Genomic DNA, 22,378 nt, shown 5'->3' on the forward strand with positions numbered 1-22,378 from the left:
CTCCAGGATGTCCTGCTTCTTCTCATCCAGGAAGCGTCCCAGGGCCTCCAGCTGGGCCGCGCGGTGCCGCATGGGCCGCATCTTCGCCGAGAGCCAGGCTGCCCGCAGGCGGCTCACCAGCCCCGCGTGGGGACGCATCCTGAGCAGAGGCTCTGAGCACCGCCCTGCCGATAAGGAAATGCCACTTGCCTTGGGTCAGGCCAGGGCGCCCAGACTTGACCGCGGGGTAAGGGTGTGGGCTGGGTGGTGCAGCTGAGCGGCCAGTGGACAAAGCCACCCCATTCCCTTTTGCCCCCGCAGTGAGTGGGGTTGGCCCAGCAGGGAGGGGGGACCCCCTTCCCCAGCACAGCCAGCCCCCCAAGCTGGGGGATGGAGCAACCTGGCACATCCCTCGGCTCCCCAGGGACCATGCACCATGCTAGGTGGGATATGTCCAACGGGATTTTGTTCTTGAGAAGCAGTGGGCTGGGTTTGACTTGGTTTCTCCGTTTTCAAAGCATGGGGTAGTGGGGCCAGAAAGAGGGGGAACAGCTGGGACGGAGGAACAGAGCCCAGAAACCCACCAGGATGGAGCCAAAGCAACCAGGACAGAGCAGAGAGGGGCTCTGGAGAACAACACACCCCAAAATGCTGCAGGAGAAGGCCCCCCTGTTGGCACCGTACCTGTCCCTCCCCTCTGGGCTCAGCTGCCTGTGCTCGCTCCAAGGTCTGCGTTTGATTGCCAACCCGTGCGAGATAAGGGAGGGCGAATTGCAGGGCATGGGGTGGAGGAAACTGGGATCATCCCAGCTCAAGGACTTGGGAGGAAAGCATTGCTGAGGACCTTCTCGGGGGAGAGTCCCCAAGGGCGGGCACGGGCAGCAGGAGGTGACCACCGGCGTCACCCCGGAGCGTCCCACCAGCCCGTCCACCCCTCTGCTGTGGTGGGGCCAGCGGAGATGGAGCAGGAGGCTGCTGGCACCAGCTGTGGCTGGAACCTGTGGAGCTGCAAGGGGGCTGGGGGACCTGCGTGGGGCGCAGGGACTCCCTGTAGGGCCCCGTCCCTACCTTCTGCCCCAGCTGCTGGCAGGCTCCACCCTCCCGCTGGCTCCACCCCTCCCCATTTCTCTCCCTCCTATTGGCCAGCGGCTCCATCCCACGCCCTGATTGGTGGGTTGCCATGCAGGCAGCAGGTGAGCGGGCAGGGGCAGGCAGGGAGGCAGAAGGGAAGCACACAGGAGGTCACCGCTTGCAGGGAAACAGCTTTCATTGCACATGGCCGCCAGGACCGCCGCGACCGGCGGCGGGAGACGTCACGGCGGTGGCGGGGGACCCTCAGAGCAGGGTGCAGGTGCCCTTGCGCTTCACCTCGGTGACGGTCCGGACGATCCCCAGCTTCTGCTGGCTGTAGGGCGGGTAGCGCGGGTTATTGAAGGCCTCTCGGCCCATGCTGCGGTACAGGCAGCCACGGCAGTGGGTGAAGGCATCAAAGGTGAACCTGCCGTGGTACATCCCCAGGCCGCTGTTCCCTGCAACACAAGAGCACAGGTGCCCGGCTGGTGGCTGGATCTGGCCATCACTCACCAAGTGATGGGGCAACAAGCCCAAAATTAAGCTCCCAGCTCCCATCTCAAGCGGCGATGGAGACCGCTTCTGTCTGTGGACAGCACCACGTCTTCATCCAGCTGCTTTCTAACACCAGGGTTGGTGGAGAGGGCTGGTCATGGCTGAGCTTCCCTGGAAAGCTATCTAAAGAGGACCATGGAGGTGGCCTAGCTGGACACCCAAATGAGGGATGTTTGGAGGAGGAAGACTGGGCTGGGAGGAGGAAAGGTTCCCAACCACTCTCTCATCAGTCTGGATTTCACCATTTCGGGTAACGCGTTTAGCCCTGGTGCAAAGCTCACCACGTTAAGCCAGGCTCAGAAAAATGTTGATAGGATAAGTTTCGCAAAAACATCGTCTTCCCAACAGGAGGGACTGCGTCTTGGAGAACTTCTGAGCCGAGGAAACCGGGCGAAGGCTGGAGCCTTTCACATCATCTTGCTGCTTTGGGAGAGGATCCAAAGTGCCCCCACTTTGCTGGCAGATGGGAGAAGTGGAGTGGCGGGACCAGGAATGGCAGCGTGGCATGGCAGAGAACAGGCAGCAAGAGCGCTGGTCGCTGCCCTCCCATCCTCGCCCTCCGGGGAGGAAGCGGGGTCTTATGCCAGCCTGAAACAGGTACCTCTTGTTTAATGGATGCCCTTGGGGATGCGGGGAGATGTGTCCCCATCTCCACGGATGTTTAAGCACCTAAAACACTCAGTAAAGAAAACTAGTCGTGTTTCTGTATCTTCAACTCTTCTTTTGCAGGTGCTTCCTACATCCCCTCTCAAGTTTCTGTTCCCATTTTACTCTAATTCTGAAAACCTTATTGATTTAAAAAAAAAAAACAAAACAACTTTTTGATCACAAAACCTCGCCTGGTGCCAGAGCGACTGGGAAGGGCATCACCGACGATGTGGTGTTGGAGCGGGCAGCAGCAGCAAGGTGCTCCCACCAGACGAGCTTCCCTACCGCAGGGATACCCTCCAAAACACGTCCCCTCCGTGCTGGCTCCAGCCCCGCTACTAGCGAGACTCCAGAACTGGAGAGGGGTGATTGTCAAGGTGGCTTTGGTGAGGCTGTGACACATCTCCAAGGACAAGTGAAACGGCTGTTGGAGGTGAAAGCTGGCTGCCTGGGAGCGAGCACGGGAAGGTCAGGCAGGCTGGCAGAAAATAAGGAAATCCAGCTGTGTGCTGATAACTGATGCGATAAAATTCTGTTAGCTTGAGCTGGTCAATCTTCCTGATAAAATGCAAATCTGGTCAAGCTGATGGGTTGTTTGGTATCTGACCCATCAGCAGCCCCAGCATGAAGGAAGGTCACTGGGTGGCTCTCGGCCAGCTGGGCGGCTGTGTCTTGGGTGGAGAATAGGAGCTGGTTTGCCATGGTAGTGAAGATCATCTGATTAAAAGTGGGTGTCTCCACCACCTAGACTCCTTCCTCCTTCCCTAGAGGGAAGAGAGAAGCACTTCTGGACATGGTTTTTTTTTTCAGCCTAAGTAGACATCCAGAACAGGCCAGAAGAAACGCAGCCCCACAGTGCTGTTTCGGTCCACGAGCTGTGAAATGCCATGTCACAGGGGTATCGTAGTGACTAAAAGTTTCCCTGGATTCGCGGAGAGCCTGGATAAGTACCTTAGCAAATCATTTGAGCCGGAAACAAATAGAGGCTGGAAGACTTTCAGGAAGAAATATCGTGCATGCTTGCCCTGCTCTTACTGAGGCATCTGCATAGGGTTGTGGTGGAAGAATACAGAACTGGACATAGCTTTGTTCTGAAGCCTTTAAAAGAATGAAAGGATTGTTTTCCAGCTAATGCTCTGGGTAGAAAACATCCCAAGGAGGCTCAAGAGCACTTATGTCAACTGAAACATGAGCGCTATGCAACTTAAAGCTGATACTCTTTTCCTTGCTTCACATTGCGGGGAATCCATGCGTGGTTGCTTGAATTCATCAAGTGTAAACCTCAAGCCACTGCCTGGTGGCCAGTGTAGATACAAAGACTGCGATACTGTGGGAAGCGGAGCAACAGCCTCCTCGGCTGCCTTTCTCCAGCGGGAAGCTTCAGCAAAAGGTTCAGAATCAAATTTAGACCTCTTTGGAGTCTGCCAGTTTCCAAAAGCTTTGTGTGGAGCAACAGGGAGGACCATGAGAAATTGCACATATAAATAAATTTGCCTTAAAAATATCACCCTTGGATGATTTGTCAGTTCTGAGATGGGACGATGGCAAATGCTTGTAAAGCTTTTAACCCTCATAGTATCTGCGCTAGGCTGTGGTCTGGATCCCCGGCTGTCTACTCCTCAACGGTTTCATGCAATATAGGTCTTCAGGAGTTGATACAAAGGAACGTGTGTACATTTGGGAATTGACTGGAAATGGTGCTGTCTTCAGACCCGGAGTCCAAAATGGAGATCCATGAAAAACTGAAATTCTGAGTTCCTGAAAACGGTGGATAAGTGACAATTTCCAAGTTTTCTCCTGCAGAGAAGAGGGGTAGCACAGCAGCGGGATGGGTGTGACAGGCTGGCTGCTGGCACCCTACAGAGGCACTGCGTATGGAAAGGAAGGTCTAGAGATGTTTCTGTGGTGGCCACATTCAAAATTCCCTACCTTTTAAACAAGATATTTCCACTACACAGGGAACTCCGTGCTTGGGATGGCAAACACGGAGAGAAGAAGCCTCGCAGTGCTCCACGCGTGTTCAGCAGAAGCAGGGCTGCAGAGCCCCAGAGCTCAGCCCTGGCGCAGTGAAGCAAAGGGCTTCTGCTGGGGTCCTATCTGGTGCCGAAGGATTTCCCTACAGACCATTGAGCCCTCTGGGCCTGGGGCCCAGGCCTGGGCGCCCCATCTCCCGTGGCCAGCATGGCTCAGGCACCAGGGTGGGATCACGCCTGGCTCGCGCTGGCCAGGGGCATTTGGACCTACCGATCCCACCGAAGGGCAGCGAGGTCAACGTCACGTGCATCAGGGTGTCGTTGCTGACAAAACCACCGCTGCTTGTCCGCTCCAGGACCTGGTTGACCACCTGGGAGGGAAGCAGAGAAGGTGGACGTGGGTCTCACACCCTGTTCCCACACCTCCAACTGCGATCCTTCCCCCACAACCAGGGCTGTCTGCTCTAAAGAGAATTTCTGGAGCATGAACGTGGCTGAATACATCTGCCAAGGAGCATGGGGCAAGCGTAGCCCTGGCTTCCCGCAGCCTGTACGCTATACCTTGACATCGGAGGAGAAGGCATACACAACCAGCGGCCGCTCACGGCTATTGATGAAGTCAATGGCTTCATCCACGTTGGCCACAATGACAATGGGCAAGATGGGGCCAAAGATCTCCTCCTGCATGACAGGATCAGAGGGCTGCAAGTCCACCAGCACCGTGGGAGCTGCAGAGAAAGAAACCCGAAGGCATCAGCCATGCACAGAGGTTGGAGATGACACCTCGGTCCTCTCCCCAAGACCCATACCTCCTCTAAGACAGGACACCTTGCCAAGCTCCCCAATTCCCATGCAAACCTTCCCTAAATGTCACCTCCATCTAGAACCTCCCCTTCAGTTGTGAGACCCTCTCCAAAATCCAAGTCCGCTCCCTGCAAGGATGAAGACTTATGTCAAGTTCAAGCCCTCACCAATGTAGCGCTCCTCCTCGTCCGTCTGTCCTCCGATGACCACACGCCCGCTGCGCAGCAGCGCCCGCACCCGCTGGAACTGCTTGTCCCCTGCCATGCGGCCGAAGTCGGGGGATTCCTGAGGGTTGGGGCCGTAAAACTCGGTGATGGTCTCGCGCAGGGCGGGCAGCAGCTTCTCCTGCATCTCCAAGCTGCACAGCACGTAGTCGGGCGCGATGCAGGTTTGCCCCGCGTTGAAGAAGCGGCCCCAGGCCACCCGCCGGGCCACGTTCTGCACGTCGCAGGTGTCAGACACGTAGCAGGGGTTCTTGCCCCCCAGCTCCAGCGTCACGGGCGTGAGGTGCTTGGCAGCGGCTGCCATCACGATCCTCCCCACGGAGGCGTGGCCTGAGGGCCAGGAAAAGATGCATCACGGTGAGGATCCCACCATGCTACAGCCCAACCCGTGGCCTTAGTCTTATGAGGAGCCAGGGCCAGGGAAGACATCTCAAGTCCCACTGCTGTCCTGCACCCACCTTGGTGTGCAGCTTGCAGCTGAGCCCTCACCTCCAGCACCCTCTCCAGCTCAACCATGGCAACCCCAGCTCAGCCATCGCAAAACCCAGTTATGGCTATTAGATCCTCAGGCACGTTGGTGGCAGATCCTCCACTGGATCCTGACACCGGATCCCCAGCGCAAGCCCTGCCTGTTGGCAGGCAGGCTGCCCACCGTCTCACGTTGGTGGGCAGGGTAAGCCACAGCGGGGTGTCCAGAGGGAACCCCTCTTCCTCATCGCCCGAAAACCAGGCAGGGCTCTGCTCTGGGCCGCGGGACGTACCAGTGAAGAAGATGTAGTCGAACTTGTTCTCCAGCAGCCTGGTGGTCTCCTGCACGCCAGCGGTCACCACGGCACAGCAGTCCTGAAACATAAGAGGAAGGGTCAACCTCTGTCAGCACCTGCCCGGGCCACTGTGTCCCTGTCCCCACCACCAGCACCCCGGGCTGCTGGGCGTGTGGACACCGGCTGAGCGTGGCGGAAGGAGGTACGGCAGCACCTGAAACCAGGGGTGGTGTGGTGCTGGTGTCTGCAAGGCAGGTACAGTGCTGGGGGGGCACAGGGCACCGCTCGGTGTGTGCAGGGGGTGGGAACACCCCGGCCGTGAGGCAAGGACGGGGAGAGCTTCTTACCTTGTCCAGGTAGCCGGGCAGCACTTCAGCCATGAGTCTCTCAGTGTTCTTGGTTATCTCTGAGGGTTTCACGACGACACAGTTACCTGGAGGGAGACAGACGGGACATCAGAGCAGTGACACGGTGACAGTCAGCCCCCAGCCTGGGGACGAGATGCCCTCGCCAGTGCCCGGCACTGCCTGGATCCTCCGGGCCAGGGGACAGGTTCAGCTCACCGGCAGCGATGGCCCCGATGAGGGGCTGCAGGAGGAGGTTGATGGGGTAGTTCCAAGGCGCGATGATGAGCACCACCCCGTACGGGTCCTTGCGGATGAAGGCCGAGTCCAGCCGGGTCGCCTGCAGGACACCCACCGCGTCGGGAGTGCTTCGTTGCACCAGTGTCTCCATGCCCACATCCCACCCATCTCTGCCCGGCAGGTGGGTCCTTCCCCCCGTCCTCTCCTTCATCTTCCCCCTTACCAGATTCCTCTCCACGTGCTTGTCCTTCATCCACTGGGACAGGCTGTTCAACGTATCGTGGAGCTCGTTCTTGCAGACGACGACCTCGGAGACTTCGGCTTCAAAGGGCGGCTGGGGACGCACAGCACCCTGCGTGTCAGCTCTGCACGTGCTGCAGCACGGCAGCAGCTCTCATCCCTACCCTGCCTATTTTTGCACCCAGGATTTGGGGACCCAAGCCCTTCATGTCCCACGATGGATGCGCACTTTGCTCTCACCCCCAAGCTGCGCAGCACAGCCCACCACGGGGAGGGGGTGAGCCCCACCACGTCTGTGGCACTGGGGTTTGGTGAGCTCCGAAATCCCGTTGTGATACCACCAGGCCAGTAACCTGCCTGCGGCCGGGCTTTCCCTGCTGGGAGCTCAGTTGAGGTTCGGGAACATTAAGGATTTGGGGAGGAGAGGGGTCTGTGAAGGCAGCGGTGGTGTTTTGGGGAAGGAAGAGCTGATCTGGCTATTGAGTCCTGTTTGGTCTGGAGACAAGAGCGTCCCGAGTCAGAACCCCTTTTTCTATCATGTTTTCACACCAGCACAAACGAAACGAGTGAGTTGATGGGCTCCAGCAGGATGGGCTATTTTTTCAGGACCTGCCAGAGAGTAACTGGGGTGAGAGTCTGCAAGGATTTAGCCCAATAAATAAAAGCTCAGAAGAGATCTGGGTACAAATCCCACCACCACCCCCTTCACCTGGCTTTGACTTTCCCACCGTGGATGTGCCACCGGCATGGGAATAGCACTGGTGCTAATGTCCAGCTCTGCCAGCAGCTCCTCGCCTTCCATCGATGGGGAACCCCTCAATGTTTTTCCTACAGTTGGGTTTCTTCTCACCCAGGAATACGGTGGAAGGTGAGGTGGATGGGGACCGGTGGGGAAGTGGTAGGTTTGAAGGATAAAACCAGCCAGTTCGCGGGGATATCCATCACCCAGGTGTCAAGATTTGGGAGGAAATATGGGAGAAAAGGGAATATCCAGGTTTTGGAGCCTGTTTGTGCAGGTCTTTTTGGCAGAGTGAGCTGAGAAAGCGGGGAGGAGGTCCACCCCCGAGCCTAGGAAGGAGGGGGAGCAGCAAAGGCTTCCAGAGGTTGTCCTCAGCAGGGCGGGAGGAGGGACGGTCATGCGGAGAGGGAGCACGAAGGGCGGAGGAGTTTGGGAGCAGTGCGGGCGTGTGGCTTGGCACGGCATCGAGAGGAGAAGCAAGATCAAGGGAGAAGCTGGGCTGCCCCTCCAGGGAGAGAGAAAGCAGATAGCACGAGCAGACCAACACGATGGATGTGTTTTCCAAGGAAAAGGGAACCTCAGGCAAATGAGGAAGCACAACTGACGCTAACGATAGCTATCAGCCCGCTGCGGTGGGCGTTCGGGCGAGCGGGGTGTCTCGGGTGGGCTGGAGCGGCTGCGCTTGTGCCAGGGGATGCAGCCCAAGCAGGAGCAGAGCCCGCTCGGGGCTTTCCGAGACGAGGCCAGAAAAGACCGAGCCTGGTACCTCGTGTAGAGTAGAAGAAAGAAGAAGCAGAGACCCAGCGACCGGGGAGGGTATTGCAGGAGGTGTCCAACGTGTCCCCGAGAAGGGACTGGACAGAGCCCAGGCAGGAGGGTGCTCTGACTCCCTCGTGGGACAGCGCAAACCGCTCTCCTGGTAAGGGAGCAGCAGTAGACGTTCGGGTGTCTCGTTCTCCCTTTCACCAGGGGCAGCTCACATCGCCGGGTGGCCGGTGCTGCCCGCAGTGCCACGGCAGCAAGTATGGAGCACGCACACGGCTCTTGCTGTGGACGTGAGGTAGTGCTGCTGGCTTCCAAAAATATTTGGCAGTATCATGTGTATTTGCCCTGTTCCTGAGCATCCTTCGGTGAGCCTGGGCTGGACAGACCTTTGATCTCCCTCGATGGGCCATCCTTGGGTCCATGTATGAGCTGTGGGCGTTTACTAAGCCGTAGCTATCTCCGGTGTCTTGGGGATAACCCTCAGCAAGGTGCTGCCGGGCTTGGTGTGGGCAGATGCAGAGGAAACCACGTGATTAAAAAAAAAAGATTCATGACCGTACTACAGCGAAATAGTTAATAATTGTACTAACCAAGGTGTTAAATCCCAGATTTTAACCCCCAATGGCATTGCGCTGTCTTCGGCTCATCGGCAGAGCTTTTCCATCTCAGATTTATCCCTTGGGTGAGAGCGGTTGTCAGCCGCCACCGTTTCTCTTCTCTCACACTGAGGGTTGGACGGGCAAGACCTTCACCCGAGCACCGACCGCCAGCGCAGCCCTGGCCACCCGCCCCCGGGCACCACGCGAGCTGCAAGCGCCGCACCGGACCTGACCGGCGACGCTCCCCCGCGGGCAGGGAAGGGAAGGTGGTCCCCATTCCCTCCGCCAAGCGAGCGTCTGCCCGGGACGGAGTCAGCGCCGGCAGCACCGCGCGTGGGCAGCGCTTCCCAGACCCCGCATTGGAGGCTTCCCAGCGCAGGTGGGCGTCAGGCCCCCGCCCAGATCAGGGAAGGAGAAGCACAAAGGGTGCAGAAGCAAATGGGAAGCGGGGTGAAATGCAGCACGCCTTTCCCTAATGGGATCAAGCATGACTCCGGGTCTCATAGAATATAGAATCATTAAGGTTGGAAGAGACCTCTAAGATCATCGAGTCCAACCGTCAACCCAACACCACCATGTCCTCCAAACCATGTCCCCAAGCGCCTCATCTACACGTCTTTTAAATACTTCCAGGGACGGTGACTCCACCTGTGCTCTCCTCAACACAAGAGCTGGCTGCTTAAAAAATAGGAAAAATGGTGTGGATCCCATCGATCCGGACTGCGGTAAGGATGGGGAGGGTGCCCAAAGGGAAGTTGGGAACTAGGATGGAGAACAACAGATGATGAGCCCTGTGTGGTGCTTGAGGCTCTGGCTGTGGGCGAATGAGCTGTTCCAAAGGGGGAACTATTGGGCTGGGGGGGCTGGAGCTCCTTGAGGACTTACGGAGACGCAGGGGACAGGTCTGGTCTGCCTCTGCCCTTGGTGACCCTGACATAGGTGGGAGGGAGGGAGCAAAGGGGCAGGGGACGATGCAAAGCCGGGGGGTCCAGGTTCTGAGAGCTGCATCCTGGGTGAACACCGAGAGAGGGGAGGGGACAACGTTTGGTGGAAAGCCCAAGGTAAGGGAGCAGGGGGATGGACCTGCCCAGAAAAGAGGTAAACTGAGGCGGGTGGGTTTGGGAATGGCTAGTTATGTCTGGACTCCCCACAGCCCCGCTCTGTCCACGCTGGGGGCAGGGAGGAGCTCTGGAGGAGGTGGGCTGGGACGTGCTCCAGCTCAGTCTCCCCTTCGCTGCCTCCACCCACATCCACTGGCTCCAAGCCCAACGCAGCCCAGCCCGGGGAGGGAGCACCGAACGGGTGGGAAAGCTCCGCTGGGGCATCGCGTCAACCCTCCGCGTGACGGCTGGAGCCAGCAGGGCTGTGGGCAGCTCCCCCAGCCACTGGGACCCCCAGTTCCTGGCCCCCTCTCACCTTGCCCATGTCCAAGGTGGTGGCCTCCAGGATGTCCTGCTTCTTCTCATCCAAGAAACGTCCCAGGGCCTCCAGCTGGGCCACGCGGTACTCCATGGGCCGCGTCTTCCCCGAGAGCCAGGCTGCCCGCAGGCGGCTCACCAGCCCCGCGTAGGGGTTAGCACTGCGGGGACAGGGATGTCAGAGGGACCCCATCCCCATCCCAACCCCTCGTGCTCGTCCCAGCCCCTCGTGACAAGGGAGAGGAGCTCCCCGCCGCCCCAGCCCAGCGTCAAACCAAAGCCCTGGGGAGAGGGCAGAGCATCCGTACGCCTGCTGTCTCCCCTCTGGCCCGGCCACACGCTCTCACCTCGTGACATCGCCATCCACGCTCCCCTTCCCGCCACCGCCATCATCCTCGGTAGCTTTCTCGGCCCCACTGTCTAGGGGCTGCTGCCGGGGGGGCTCGAGGAGCTGCTGCATGTCGGGCTGCAGGAAGACACTGCCGGTCTCCACGGTCCCAAGGTTGCGGCACGGGGCGGGTTACGCCAGGGCTGCCCGCGGGTTGGGCAGGCTGCCGGCAGCCTCGCGCCGGTTGGGCTGCGAACAGCAGGTTCCCCGCCCCAGCTAACGGGGTGCCTTACCCAGAGGAGGTGGCCTCAGGGAGCCTGGCCAGCACCCCGGCACCGCAACCAGGACCCTGCTGAGCTCTGGGGCTGCCGGTGGGGCTGGCAGGGTGCAGGCAGGGTGCAGGCAGGGTGCAGGCAGGGTGCAGGCAGGCAGCCAACCCAGCTACAGCCTTTTGCCCCGGAGGAGGGAGGCTGCCAGCTTCCTGCTCTGCCCCTTGGCTGCCTTCCCTGCCGCACGTCACCGCTGGCTCCGCTCCAGCCCAAACCACTTGGGATGTAAAACGCGCCTGAAATCCAGCCCGGGGGACCTCGCTGCCACACCGCCACCGGGCAGGGGGTGATGGAGGTGAACGCGACCCCTGTGGGGTCAATGGTGTGGCTGAGGGTGTCAGTGGGATGGACGGGGACACTGGGGGTCTGGGCACCCACCCCCCCGGGCTCAGCTGCCGGATTCCTGCCCGGCATCCCCCAAGGCGGGCGATGGAGGCACGAGGCAAGGCCAGGCAGGAGAGCTCAATGCAAAGTCTTTACTACAGGCAGGGTTACACGGAGGAAAAAGCAACAGCCGGCACTGAGAGGAGGGAGAGCGAGGTTCATCCAGAGGGAAAGGTCCGTCTAACAGGAGATGGGGCTAACTGCTCGTCCGCAGCCTCGCGGGGACTGTTTCTCTGCTGGGAAGACAAGTACGGGGTGAGAAAAAGAACTTTTTGCCGTTTCAGATGTGTCCTGGCACAGTCCGGAGCAGACGCAGCTGGGGAGGAGCAAGCGTGCAGGAGGAGGTGTCCGTCCCCGCCGTCCGACGTGCACTGGGCAAAGGACATGGCAAGGGAACAGGGATGGGTGCGGAGGAGGGAGGAGGATACCGGCCTCCTGGGGAGGGTGGTTTTGCTCCCCGGGGGGACCCAGCCAGAATTCCGCCCCCCGGTCCATGAGCAGTGCGGGGCAGCCCTCAGAGCAGGGTGCACATGCCCTTGCGCTTGATCTCGACGGTGGCCGCCAACAGCCCCAGCTTCTGCTGGCTGTAGGGCGGGTAGCGCAGGGCGTTGAGGGCCTCCAGGCCCATGTTGCGGTGCAGGCAGCCGCGGTGGTGGGTGAAGGTGTCGAAGGTGAACTTGCTGTGGTATTTCCCCAAGCCGCTGTTTCCTGCAACACACAACACGCAGCACAGGTCCAAACTGGCCACGGGACGCTGCTCCTGCCCACTCCGAGCATTGTCAACACAAAGAAAACTTCACAGGTTTTTCTTACGCAAATGCTCCCGCTGCTGAGCAACGCAGACATGGTGGAGGAGACCTCACCCTTCCCTGCACCTTTTCCAGCTCTACAGCTACTCAGTCCAGCAAATCCTTCTGCAGCTCACCACCGTTTGGAGGTCCAAGTGCATCATTTTTACTGGCCTACTTTTATCCACATAAGCTTTGCTGGGTCTACGAGGCTCGATTTCCCTTTACAACCTCTACCGTGCTCTACCATATCTACCCATGGTTAGGAGCTACCAGCGTGGCCCCTACGAAGGTCAGCTTCTTCCTGGAGCTCTTAAAAATTGAAGCCACATTGGCAGCACCAGTTCTCCTGATTCCTGTGGCTGGTTTAAGCTTGAGGTTGCACATCGTGGTTAATAGCCCAATGACTTCACATCCGAGCTACTGTGGAAGCTTTGCTGAATGCCATCTCACCCCGATGACTTCAGACCCTTCGCCTGACCGGGCTGCTATAAAATGGCTTCACCTGATAATTTGAGGCAGTTTGTCTGAATCATTTCCATAAAGATAAGTTACGGTATGGGAACCACCAAAAATTGTTCCCTGAGCCACAGTCAGGCGAGGAATTAATTGTGCTTTGCTGTCGTGGTGTCCTATTACGTCTGAATCGGCTGCCAGCCCCGACAGAGATGCTGAGCATGGGCAGCATAAAACTGAAATATTTTCCCCAGAGAATATTCTGGGGAAGAGACCAGGAGACTGGGAAAGTATTCTGGGGAAACATCGTCAGAGGCTTCCCGTGTTCCTGTGCTCTTCCCTGGACAATGCTACAACCAGGGCCCAGGGCTGAGCAGACCTCGCAGAGAGAACAACTGTTGTTGCCCCTGGAGAGCAGAAACTCTTCCTCTTTGCTGAGGAGGACCTCCAAGTTACCATAACCAGATCTCCCAGACATTTATAAGCGTTTTGCTCCCACTCTTTAGCCTTAAAAAGCAGAATGAATGTACAAGCCTGCTCCTGAGTGACATTAAGGGCTCCCATCCAGCACCACGCTGCCTGCAGGAGGAAGCTCACCTACCCTAGAAGCACAACGCCTCGGCCGTGCTCCAGGCGAGGAGCAGAGTGACAGATAGAGGAAAGGGAGCAGCACTTGAGGAGCTCCCAGGGAAGCCTGAGCAGGGCAGGAACCCAACCCTGGCACAATATTCACTCGCGGTGCCCGTGCTGCTCAGAAACACCAAGGAAATGCCCAAGTGGTACAAACTTCTCTACCTGATACATGAAGCATTTCCACTACACAGGGAACTCCGTGCTTGGGATGGCAAACACGGAGAGAAGAAGCCTCGCAGTGCTCCACGCGTGTTCAGCAGAAGCAGGGCTGCAGAGCCCCGGAGCTCAGCCCTGGCGCAGTGAAGCAAAGGGCTTCTGCTGGGGTCCTATCTGGTGCCGAAGAATTTCCCTACAGACCATTGAGCCCTCTGGGCCTGGGGCCCAGGCCTGGGCGCCCCATCTCCCGTGGCCAGCATGGCTCAGGCACCAGGGTGGGATCACGCCTGGCTCGCGCTGGCCAGGGGCATTTGGACCTACCGATCCCACCGAAGGGCAGCGAGGTCAACGTCACGTGCATCAGGGTGTCGTTGCCGCAGAAGCCACCGCTGCTTGTCCGCTCCAGGACCTGGTTCACCACCTGGGAGGGAAGCAGAGAAGGGAATGTGGGTCTTGCACCCTGGCTCCACGGGCAGCGTTTCTCAAACATCACCCAACTCATCCATCAGCCCCGTGTGCCCAGAGCAGCTGGGCTCAAAAGACTTTTCAGAGCATGCCCTGGGGTGTTGGCAAGGTGGGCACTAGCCTTTCTGCCCCGTTTCCCTCACCCCCCTTTCTGGTCCATGGACCACACGCACCTTGCTGTCACAGGAGAAGGCGTAGACGACCAACGGCTGCGGCCGCGCATTGATAAAGTCAATGGCTTCGTCCATGTTGGCCACAACAACGATGGGCAGGATGGGCCCGAAGATCTCCTCCTGCATGGCAGGATCAGTGGGCAGCACGTCCGCCAGCACCGTGGGAGCTGCGGAGAAGGGTTATGGCAACGCATGACTCAGAGCACGGGCACGTGTGCTCCCACAAGCCCCGGGCCCCGGGCCCTCACCGATGTATCGCTCCTTCTCATCCGTCTGTCCTCCGATGGCCACGCGCCCGCTGCACAGCAGCGCCCGGATGCGGCGGAACTGCTTGTCCCCCACAATGCGGCCGAAGTCGGGGGATTCCTGGGGGTTGGAGCCAAAAAACTCAGTGATGGCCTCGCGCAGGGCGGGCATCAGCTTCTCCTGCATCTCCAAGCTGCACAGCACGTAGTCGGGCGCGATGCAGGTTTGCCCCGCGTTGAAGAAGCGGCCCCAGGCCACCCGCCGGGCCACGTTCTGCAAGTCGCAGGTGTCAGACACGTAGCAGGGGTTCTTGCCCCCCAGCTCCAGCGTCACGGGCGTGAGGTGCTTGGCAGCGGCTGTCATTATGATCCTCCCCACGGAGGGGCTGCCTGTGGGCAGGGAAGAGACGCATCACGGCAGGGATCCCACCAGCTACGGCACTCTGGGGAGCCAGGCCCAGGGGAAATGCACTAAGTCCCACCAGACCCTCAGACACGCACGTCCCGGATCCTCCAACAGATCCTGACACCGGATCCCCAGCGCAAGCCCTGCCTGTTGGCAGGCAGGCTGCCCACCGTCTCACGTTGGTGGGCAGGGTAAGCCACAGCGGGGTGTCCAGAGGGAACCCCTCTTCCTCATCGCCCGAAAACCAGGCAGGGCTCTGCTCTGGCCCGCGGGACGTACCAGTGAAGAAGATGTAGTCGAACTTGTTCTCCAGCAGCCTGGTGGTCTCCTGCACGCCGGCGGTCACCACGGCAAAGCAGTCCTGAAACATAAGAGGAAGGGTCAACCTCTGTCAGCACCTGCCCGGGCCACTGTGTCCCTGTCCCCACCACCAGCACCCCGGGCTGCTGGGCGTGTGGACACGGCTGAGCGTGGCGGAAGGAGGTACGGCAGCACCTGAAACCAGGGGTGGTGTGGTGCTGGTGTCTGCAAGGCAGGGTTGGGAACACCACGACCCCGGGGCAGGGACAGGGACAAGAACAGGGAGAGCTTCTTACATTGTCCAGGTAGCAGCTCAGCATTTCAGCAACAAGTCTCTCAGAGCTCTTGGCTGTCTCCGAGGGTTTGACAACAACACAGTTACCTGGGGGGAGATCGACAGGACATCAGAGCAGTGACACGGTGACAGCCAGCCCTTCTGGCACCCCAGCCTGGGGACGAGGCCCCCCGCCAGACCCCCTCGCCGGTGCCCGGCACTGCCTGGATCCTCCGGGCCAGGGAACAGGTTTAGCTCACCGGCAGCGATGGCCCCGATGAGGGGCACCAGGAAGAGGTTGATGGGGTAGTTCCAGGGCGCGATGATGAGCACCACCCCGTACGGGTCCTTGCGGATGAAGGCTGAGTCCAGCTGTGTCACCTGCGAGCAAGGCCACGACCTCAGTGCCGTTCCCACCGCCTCCCGCCCCGCCTCAGCCCAGCACGCAGCGCTCCCCTCCCCAACCCGCTCTGCCCCTTGCCACCCGCAATTCGTCTCCCGCTCTTCCCTTCCCAGGTCAGCCCAGAGCTTCCCCCTTACCAGATTCTTGTCCACGTTCTCGTCCTTCATCCAGTGGGACAGGTTGTTCAGGGTGTTGTTAAGCTCGTTCTTGCAGAGGAGGATCTCGGTGAAGTAAGCCTCAAAGGACGGCTGGGGACAGACATCACATAAGCATCACCCCAACACCGACCCCATCTCCTCCCCACCCGCAGTAGACATCTCCCCCGCTTCTGCCCAGGAAGAGCAGTAGAAGCTATTAAGTAGAAGGTATTAAGCAGAAGTTGCTATCGCCTCCTGCAACCCCCAGGGAATATCACAGTCCCTGAAATTTTATGAAAATAGGTATTTGGCCAGAGGGAAAAAACAATATTTAACAGCCTCCTGAGCTCAGCATCTGTGAACTGCTCACCTGGCAACAGAGCCCTGAGCCAAGGGGGGACCAAGCAATGTCACCAGAGCTCCAGAAGCTCCAGAAAAGCTGGTACCGGTGTCAGAGGCAGCTCCGCACCGCTGACCCGGGATGGGACAGTGCTCTTGCACCAGTGCGTTTGTGTCCCAATCACTTGGGCACATGAGCTGGAAGCAAAGCTCCCTCCCACAGCCCGTGCACGAAAGCTGAACTTAAGACCTTGCTTTGTTCAAAGAGAAGTATGAAGAAGAGCAACCACTTAATTAAACACCTCATGATGGAGCTCGGCTGAATGCCACCAGACTCCCGTCCTGGGCAGAAACCCCCCGCAGCTCCTGGGGCTCCTGCGCTGAGCCGGCACGCGGCTGGGAAAGGCAGGTCAGGTGAGATGCCCCAGTCGGGGAATTAAACAAACCCAGCAGGTTTCTCCAAGATAGACCATCCCAACAGGCAGTGACTAAAAGGACGCTGACTCGGGAACGGTGGCAAGATGTCAGAGCCGGGACTGCAGGGCGCCGAAGCATTTCCTGCAGGCGGTGGGTCCTCTCCACTGCCGTAACCACAGCCGTGAAGCACAGCTCAGGACCGTTCTTGCAGGAGAAGTGTGAAGACACGAGAAGATAACTCGGCAGGCTCAGTAAAGCCCCTCCGTCGCCCTGGAGAGCAGGAGGAGCAAAGCTCCTGTGCTGTGAAGCTGTGTTTGCAAAGCGCGGTGGGCGCAGCTGCCCGACACCCTCCACCACAACGTCCTTTGGACTCCTCCAACCCAAAAGCATCCCTGGGTGGGAGCCTTCCTCCATCGCTGCAGCAAAACACCACTTTGGGGTTAGAACGTTTGGTTGCTGACTCGAGGCAGCAAACCTCTCATGCTCCACCACCAAGCCACACTCAAGAGACCTTCAGGTCCCCAACGCCGCTCAAGCGCCTGGACACGTGCCGCTGCCAGGAGGCCGAGCTGCTCCTAGATGTGAGGACTCAGCAGGCACATCACATGTCCGGTGAAGCAACGGGGCCACTCTCAGCCCGGGCTGACAGTTGCATCACTAGGAGGATGAGGAAATTGCTGGTGAAGATGGGCCATTAAGGGTTTTGATGGGACACGGAGGTTGTGAGATGGGACATTAAGTCTGAGGTCATCCAAATTCCTTCAGTCATCAGTGGAGAGAAACTGGCACCCCTGGAGGTGAGGCACCCACCTCAGATACGTAAGACCAGATGAATTGTCCATCTAACTATGAAGGCCCGACTGCATAACAAGCGTATTACTAGACAACCGGCTCTAATTACATACAATTAGGAGAGATGAAGGACACACCTCGAGCGCTGATGCCTATCAACCCACGGCTGAAGGAGAAGGCCCTCACCCCAACAAACAAGGCAATTACAAGCCTGGGGAGATGTCAGGATATTGAAACCCGTGTCTGAGGGCACGACCGCTGTGCTGATACACCCGCAGACACAAGTCCTTTGGGTCCGAGTGCTACCACTACCAGATAAGACCAGTTACGCTGCGCCAGGGCAAGCCACCCCTCCGAAAACATTTCCTAACACCACATGACCAAAGCGTGCGGTGGTCTGTTGGGCTGCAGCTCACGTCAGGAAGGGAAAAAGGGGGAGAATAGGGTCCTGAAGCAGCCGACAGAGAAGAGATGAGCTGAGACTGCTAGACACAGCCACGGCGGGGATGCTCCCGCTTCCTCAACAGACCATCCAGGAGCTCCCGGCGTGCCACAACACCCAGAGCCACATCCAGGTCCCCAGAGGTCCCCACCTGTATCACCGCACGGCTCAGCACCGTGCCAGCGAAACCAGTCCCTGCAAGGCCGGCAAGCCGCCCTGAACCTGAGCAGGCCGGGGAAGAATGTGCAAGGCCAGCACGTTGCACAAAGCCGGTAATCCCGGGTGCGACCGCGCTGGCGAGGAGCATCCCAAGCCATCACCCTCTGTGGAGGTCGCATGAAGCCACCAGGAACTCGATGCATGAAACTCAGTAAGGCTGAGGTTCCCACCTCACATCGACCAACGGGGGCTTTGCCCGGTTTAAGTGCACTGCGGACGAGGTTAGCAGCATCGAGCCTGCCCGGTGGCGTGGTGCCTACGTGTGCTGTGGCTAACCCCAGCTGTGGAGAGCTCGGCAGGGACCCAGCACCTACGGGTGTGCCACACCAGCCCTGGAGCACATCAAGGGGGATGCTGGACCCCAACGAGCGGACCCCCATGCCCAGACCCCCACACCTGCACCCAGAGGTGCAGACCCAGAGAAGGGGGGTATGCAGAGCCCCAAAGATGTGACCCTGTGGCGAGCACCCGGCCCCTTCTCACCTTGCCCATGTCCAAGGCGGTGGCCTCCAGGATGTCCTCCTTCTTCTCATCCAAGAAACGTCCCAGGGCCTCCAGCTGGGCCACGCGGTACTCCATGGGCCGCGTCTTCCCCGAAAGCCAGGCTGCCCGCAGGTGGTTCACCAGCCCCGCGTAGGGGTTAGCACTGCGGGCACAGGGATGTCAGAGGGATCCCAGCATTGTCACAGCCCCTCACCCTCCGGGTGACAAGGGAGAGGAGCTCCACGTCGCCCCAGCTCCGCTTCACCACAGCCCAGCATCAAACTGGAGCCCCAGAGTCCCTGGGGAGATAGCAGGGAGCCTGGACACCTGGGTCTTCCCCTTGCTGCCGGGAGCAAGGGCTCCTTGGGCCCCCTACACGGCACCGTTCCCGGCAGTCCCTTGTCTCCTTCCCACTGGTGTATGGTGGCCCACGGACCCCAAACTTGTCCCCCAGCATCCCTCATCAGCACCAACCCCGGGACCCCAGAACCCCAGCACCGTCACAGCACCCCCTGCCCCCCTCACCCCAACGAACCTGTCTCCCTTCTGCCCCCAAGCCACATGCCCCCGGCCCCTCGCTCTCACCATACGGCACTGCAGATCACTGGCCCCTTCCCGATGCCTCCACTGCCCCCGCTGCCTGCGCTGCACCCGGCGGCTTTCCCGGCATCGCTGCCCACGGGGCTGCACTTGCCGGAGCCCGGGGGGTGCTGCCCGGGGGGCTCGAGGGGCTGGTGCATGCCGAGCTGGGGGAAGGAGCTGCCGGTCTCCACGGAGAATGTGGTGGCCCTGGGGAGAGACACGGGGTGGGTTATGTCGGAGCTGGAAGCACCGGAGATGCCGGCTCTCCTGCAGCGAGACACCCGAGCCCCGAGCCGGCCGGGGCTGCCTCCAGCACCTTTGAAGGGTGGCTTGGAGCTCAGGGCTGTCCCGGCCACCGGGTGACTCAGCCCGGCGCGGCTGCCGGATGTCCCGGTGCGCCTGGCGGGGGATGCTTGGGATTCCCGGGCCCTCCCCGCGCTCCGGGACGGCCGCCAGCCTCCGGCCATGGACCTGCCCGGGCTGCCCTGCCGACACGGGGTCACCCCGCGGGGACCTCAGGGACCCCGATGCAGGGCAGCATCCCAGGCTGACTCCTGGGATCCCCAGGGACCCCTGTGTGGGGCAGCATCCCAGGCTGACCCCTGGGATCCCGAGGGACCCCCGTGTGGGGCAGCATCCCAGGCTGACCCCTGGGATCCGCAAGGATCCCCACGCGGGGCAGCATCCCAGGCTGACCCCTGGGATCCGCAAGGACCCCCATGCGGGGCAGCATCCCAGGCTGACCCCTGGGATCCCCAGGGACCCCCGTGTGGGGCAGCATCCCAGGCTGACCCCTGGGATCCGCAAGGATCCCCACGCGGGGCAGCATCCCAGGCTGACCCCTGGGATCCGCAAGGACCCCCATGCGGGGCAGCATCCCAGGCTGACCCCTGGGATCCCCAGGGACCCCCGTGTGGGGCAGCATCCCAGGCTGACCCCTGGGATCCGCAAGGATCCCCACGCGGGGCAGCATCCCAGGCTGACCCCTGGGATCCCCAGGGACCCCCGTGTGGGGCAGCATCCCAGGCTGACCCCTGGGATCCGCAAGGATCCCCATGCGGGGCAGCATCCCAGGCTGACCCCTGGGATCCCCAGGGACCCCCGTGTGGGGCAGCATCCCAGGCTGACCCCTGGGATCCGCAAGGACCCCCGTGCGGGGCAGCATCCCAGGCTGACCCCTGGGATCCCCAGGGACCCCGGTGTGGGGCAGCATCCCAGGCTGACCCCTGGGATCCCCAGGGACCCCAGTGTGAGGCCGTGTGAGCCAGCACCGGTACTGCCGCAGCTCAGCCCACCTTTGGGCACAGCATCGCTCCACCAGCACACGAAGCCATGCCCAGAGCTGGGGGGCAGAGCCGCAGCCCCACATCTGCCCCTCTCCATGCCCAATGCACCCACCCTTCCTCGGGGGAACCCACCCAGCGGGGTGCCCAGTGCCCCACAGCCTCCACCAGCGTGGGGCTGGAGAAGCCCAGCGTGGGGCCAGCCGAGTGCTGCGCAGGGGGGTCCCCGAGGTGCCTACCTGGGGGGGCTGAGTGGTGGCGAGAGGAGCGCGAGGCCGGGCTGCACTGCCGAGGCTCAGGGTGTCCCTCCTAAATGCTGTGGGGCCAGTGGCCGGGCCTGATGGCCAGGGGCGGGCAGGACTGTGCCCCGCCTCCGTGGGGCTGGCCGTGGGGAGATAGCACCCCGCCTCCGTGGGGCTGGCAATGGGGACAAGACCTGGGATGGGATGGGACCTCCCCCATGGGACGGTGACACTGGGGAACTCCCATGGCCATCATGAACCTTGACCCATTGGGACACAGAGATGCCCCTCACCCTGCTCCCCTGGGCCACCCTGACCCACTGGGACCCCACAGACACCCCTCACCTTGCTCTCTGCGACCACCCTGGCCCACAGGGACCCCATAGACACCCCTTACCTTGCTCCCTGGAACCACCCTGACCCACGGGGACCCCACAGACACCCCTCATCCTGCTTCCCAGGGGTACCGTGACCAATAGATACCCCTCACCCTACTCCCCAGGGCCACCCTGACCCACAGGGATCCCATAGACACCCATCATCCTGCTCCCCGGGACCACCCTGACCCATGGGGACCCCGCAGACACCCCACGGCTCCCGTGTCTGTCCATAGGGCTGCCCACTCCCACCCCAGTGTCGGCCGGCTGAGCCCTCAGCTCACCCCCTGCCCGGCCCTGCCCGCCGGCACCGGTTCCTCCCGCCCAGCACCGCAGCCCTCGCCTCCCTCTCCGCTGACACCGGCTCCCCGCACGCCCGCTCCCCTGCCCGGCCCTAATTACCCCGCTTCGTCAACAGGAAGGGCAGCAGCCCTGCCCCATGTGCCCCGCCGCTGCACCCTGGGCTCAGCCCCTGTGGCCATGCTCCCTGGGGACCCGCAGCAGCCCCCCAGGGAAGGGGGAATGGTTTCCCCCCGGGCAGCACCCCAAATTGGCACCATCAGCTCGGCCATGATGCCCGGGGCAGCCCCAGGAGCCAGCCCCGGCTTTGAGGGGGGCACAGCCGTCCCCAGGCAGCCCCTGCCTCCACAGAGGATGCCACATGTCCGCCAGAGAGACCCGCAAGGGACCCAGAATGGGCTCGTGGGGGTTACCAGGGTCCCCCTTCCCAATGTGGGATGTGCCCAGGGAGGAGATGCTCCGCACGGCCCCCGGGGATGGGGAAAACCAGGGGACCAGCTCTCCATCGGAGTCACCGCAGCCCAAGCAGAGGTGCCTGCAGACCTGGGGGTTGCACGGTGCTGGGGACCCAAATCGGCCCCGGTGGGACACGCTGGGGGGGGTTGCACCCACAGCCCACCTCGCTGCCCACCATCGCTCGGGTTCAGGACCACGGACCCGCACCCCCAGGAAGGGCCCTTTCCCCCCAGCACCCCGGGGTGGCTCCTCTCGCCCTTGCCCGGGGCGAGGGGGGCCTCGGGGCAGGTGCTGCATCCTGCAGCGCTGCCATGGCCCTTCCCGGGACTGTCCCCTGCCATGTCCCCCCCATCCCACGGGAGCCACGGCCTCAGCACCCTCCCCACGTGGCGCTGGCTGCTCCTCCACCGCATCTCAAGAATCCTCCGCTACCGGCTGGGCCGGATCCTGCCATGACTCCCCGTGACGGAGATTTCACCCTCTCCGCCCTGCCCAGAGGTCTCCCCACCCTGCCCCGGGGCACCGGCACTGCACGGCTGCAGGCACCCCGGCATCGCCACGTGCCTGGGTGCCCTCCTGGCCCTGGGTTTTGGGTTATGCCCCCAC

General features: G+C 61.0%; 2 protein-coding genes across 2 annotated transcripts; both read right to left on the minus strand.

Annotated features, from left to right (window-relative positions):
• Positions 1–235: 235 nt before the first annotated feature.
• Positions 236–11,179, minus strand: LOC142088309 (aldehyde dehydrogenase family 3 member B1-like). Its single transcript, XM_075163541.1, has 10 exons — positions 10,711–11,179; positions 10,362–10,524; positions 6,826–6,936; positions 6,582–6,702; positions 6,366–6,451; positions 6,016–6,097; positions 5,198–5,584; positions 4,788–4,954; positions 4,498–4,597; positions 236–1,508 (listed from the first exon to the last, which is right to left on the minus strand). Exons 1-10 carry the CDS (start codon positions 10,821–10,823, stop codon positions 1,315–1,317), a joined length of 1,524 nt encoding a protein of 507 aa, XP_075019642.1. The 5' UTR covers positions 10,824–11,179; the 3' UTR covers positions 236–1,314.
• Positions 11,180–11,482: 303 nt separating this feature from the next.
• LOC142088461 (aldehyde dehydrogenase family 3 member B1-like) lies at positions 11,483–21,023 on the minus strand. The gene is given in 12 exon segments (XM_075163844.1): positions 11,483–12,112; positions 13,759–13,858; positions 14,076–14,242; positions 14,324–14,710; positions 15,006–15,087; positions 15,323–15,408; positions 15,561–15,681; positions 15,841–15,951; positions 18,533–18,695; positions 19,118–19,302; positions 19,304–19,321; positions 20,985–21,023. Coding segments are annotated over 12 exon segments (1,653 nt in total). The 3' UTR covers positions 11,483–11,918.
• Positions 21,024–22,378: the final 1,355 nt, after the last annotated feature.

The sequence above is a fragment of the Calonectris borealis genome, chromosome 14, assembly GCF_964195595.1.
Source record: "Calonectris borealis chromosome 14, bCalBor7.hap1.2, whole genome shotgun sequence".
Taxonomy (NCBI): domain Eukaryota; kingdom Metazoa; phylum Chordata; class Aves; order Procellariiformes; family Procellariidae; genus Calonectris; species Calonectris borealis.

Excerpts from the sequence above, each read along its gene's own strand:
- LOC142088309 (XM_075163541.1), bottom strand. The coding sequence starts at position 10,823 with ATGCAGCAGCTCCTCGAGCCCCCCCGGCAGCAGCCCCTAGACAGTGGG. Across the intron at positions 6,098-6,365 it reads TGCCCGGCTACCTGGACAAG|GACTGCTGTGCCGTGGTGAC; the intron begins GTAAGAAGCTCT and ends CTTATGTTTCAG. Across the intron at positions 4,955-5,197 it reads CGAGGAGGAGCGCTACATTG|CTCCCACGGTGCTGGTGGAC; the intron begins GTGAGGGCTTGA and ends CTTTCTCTGCAG.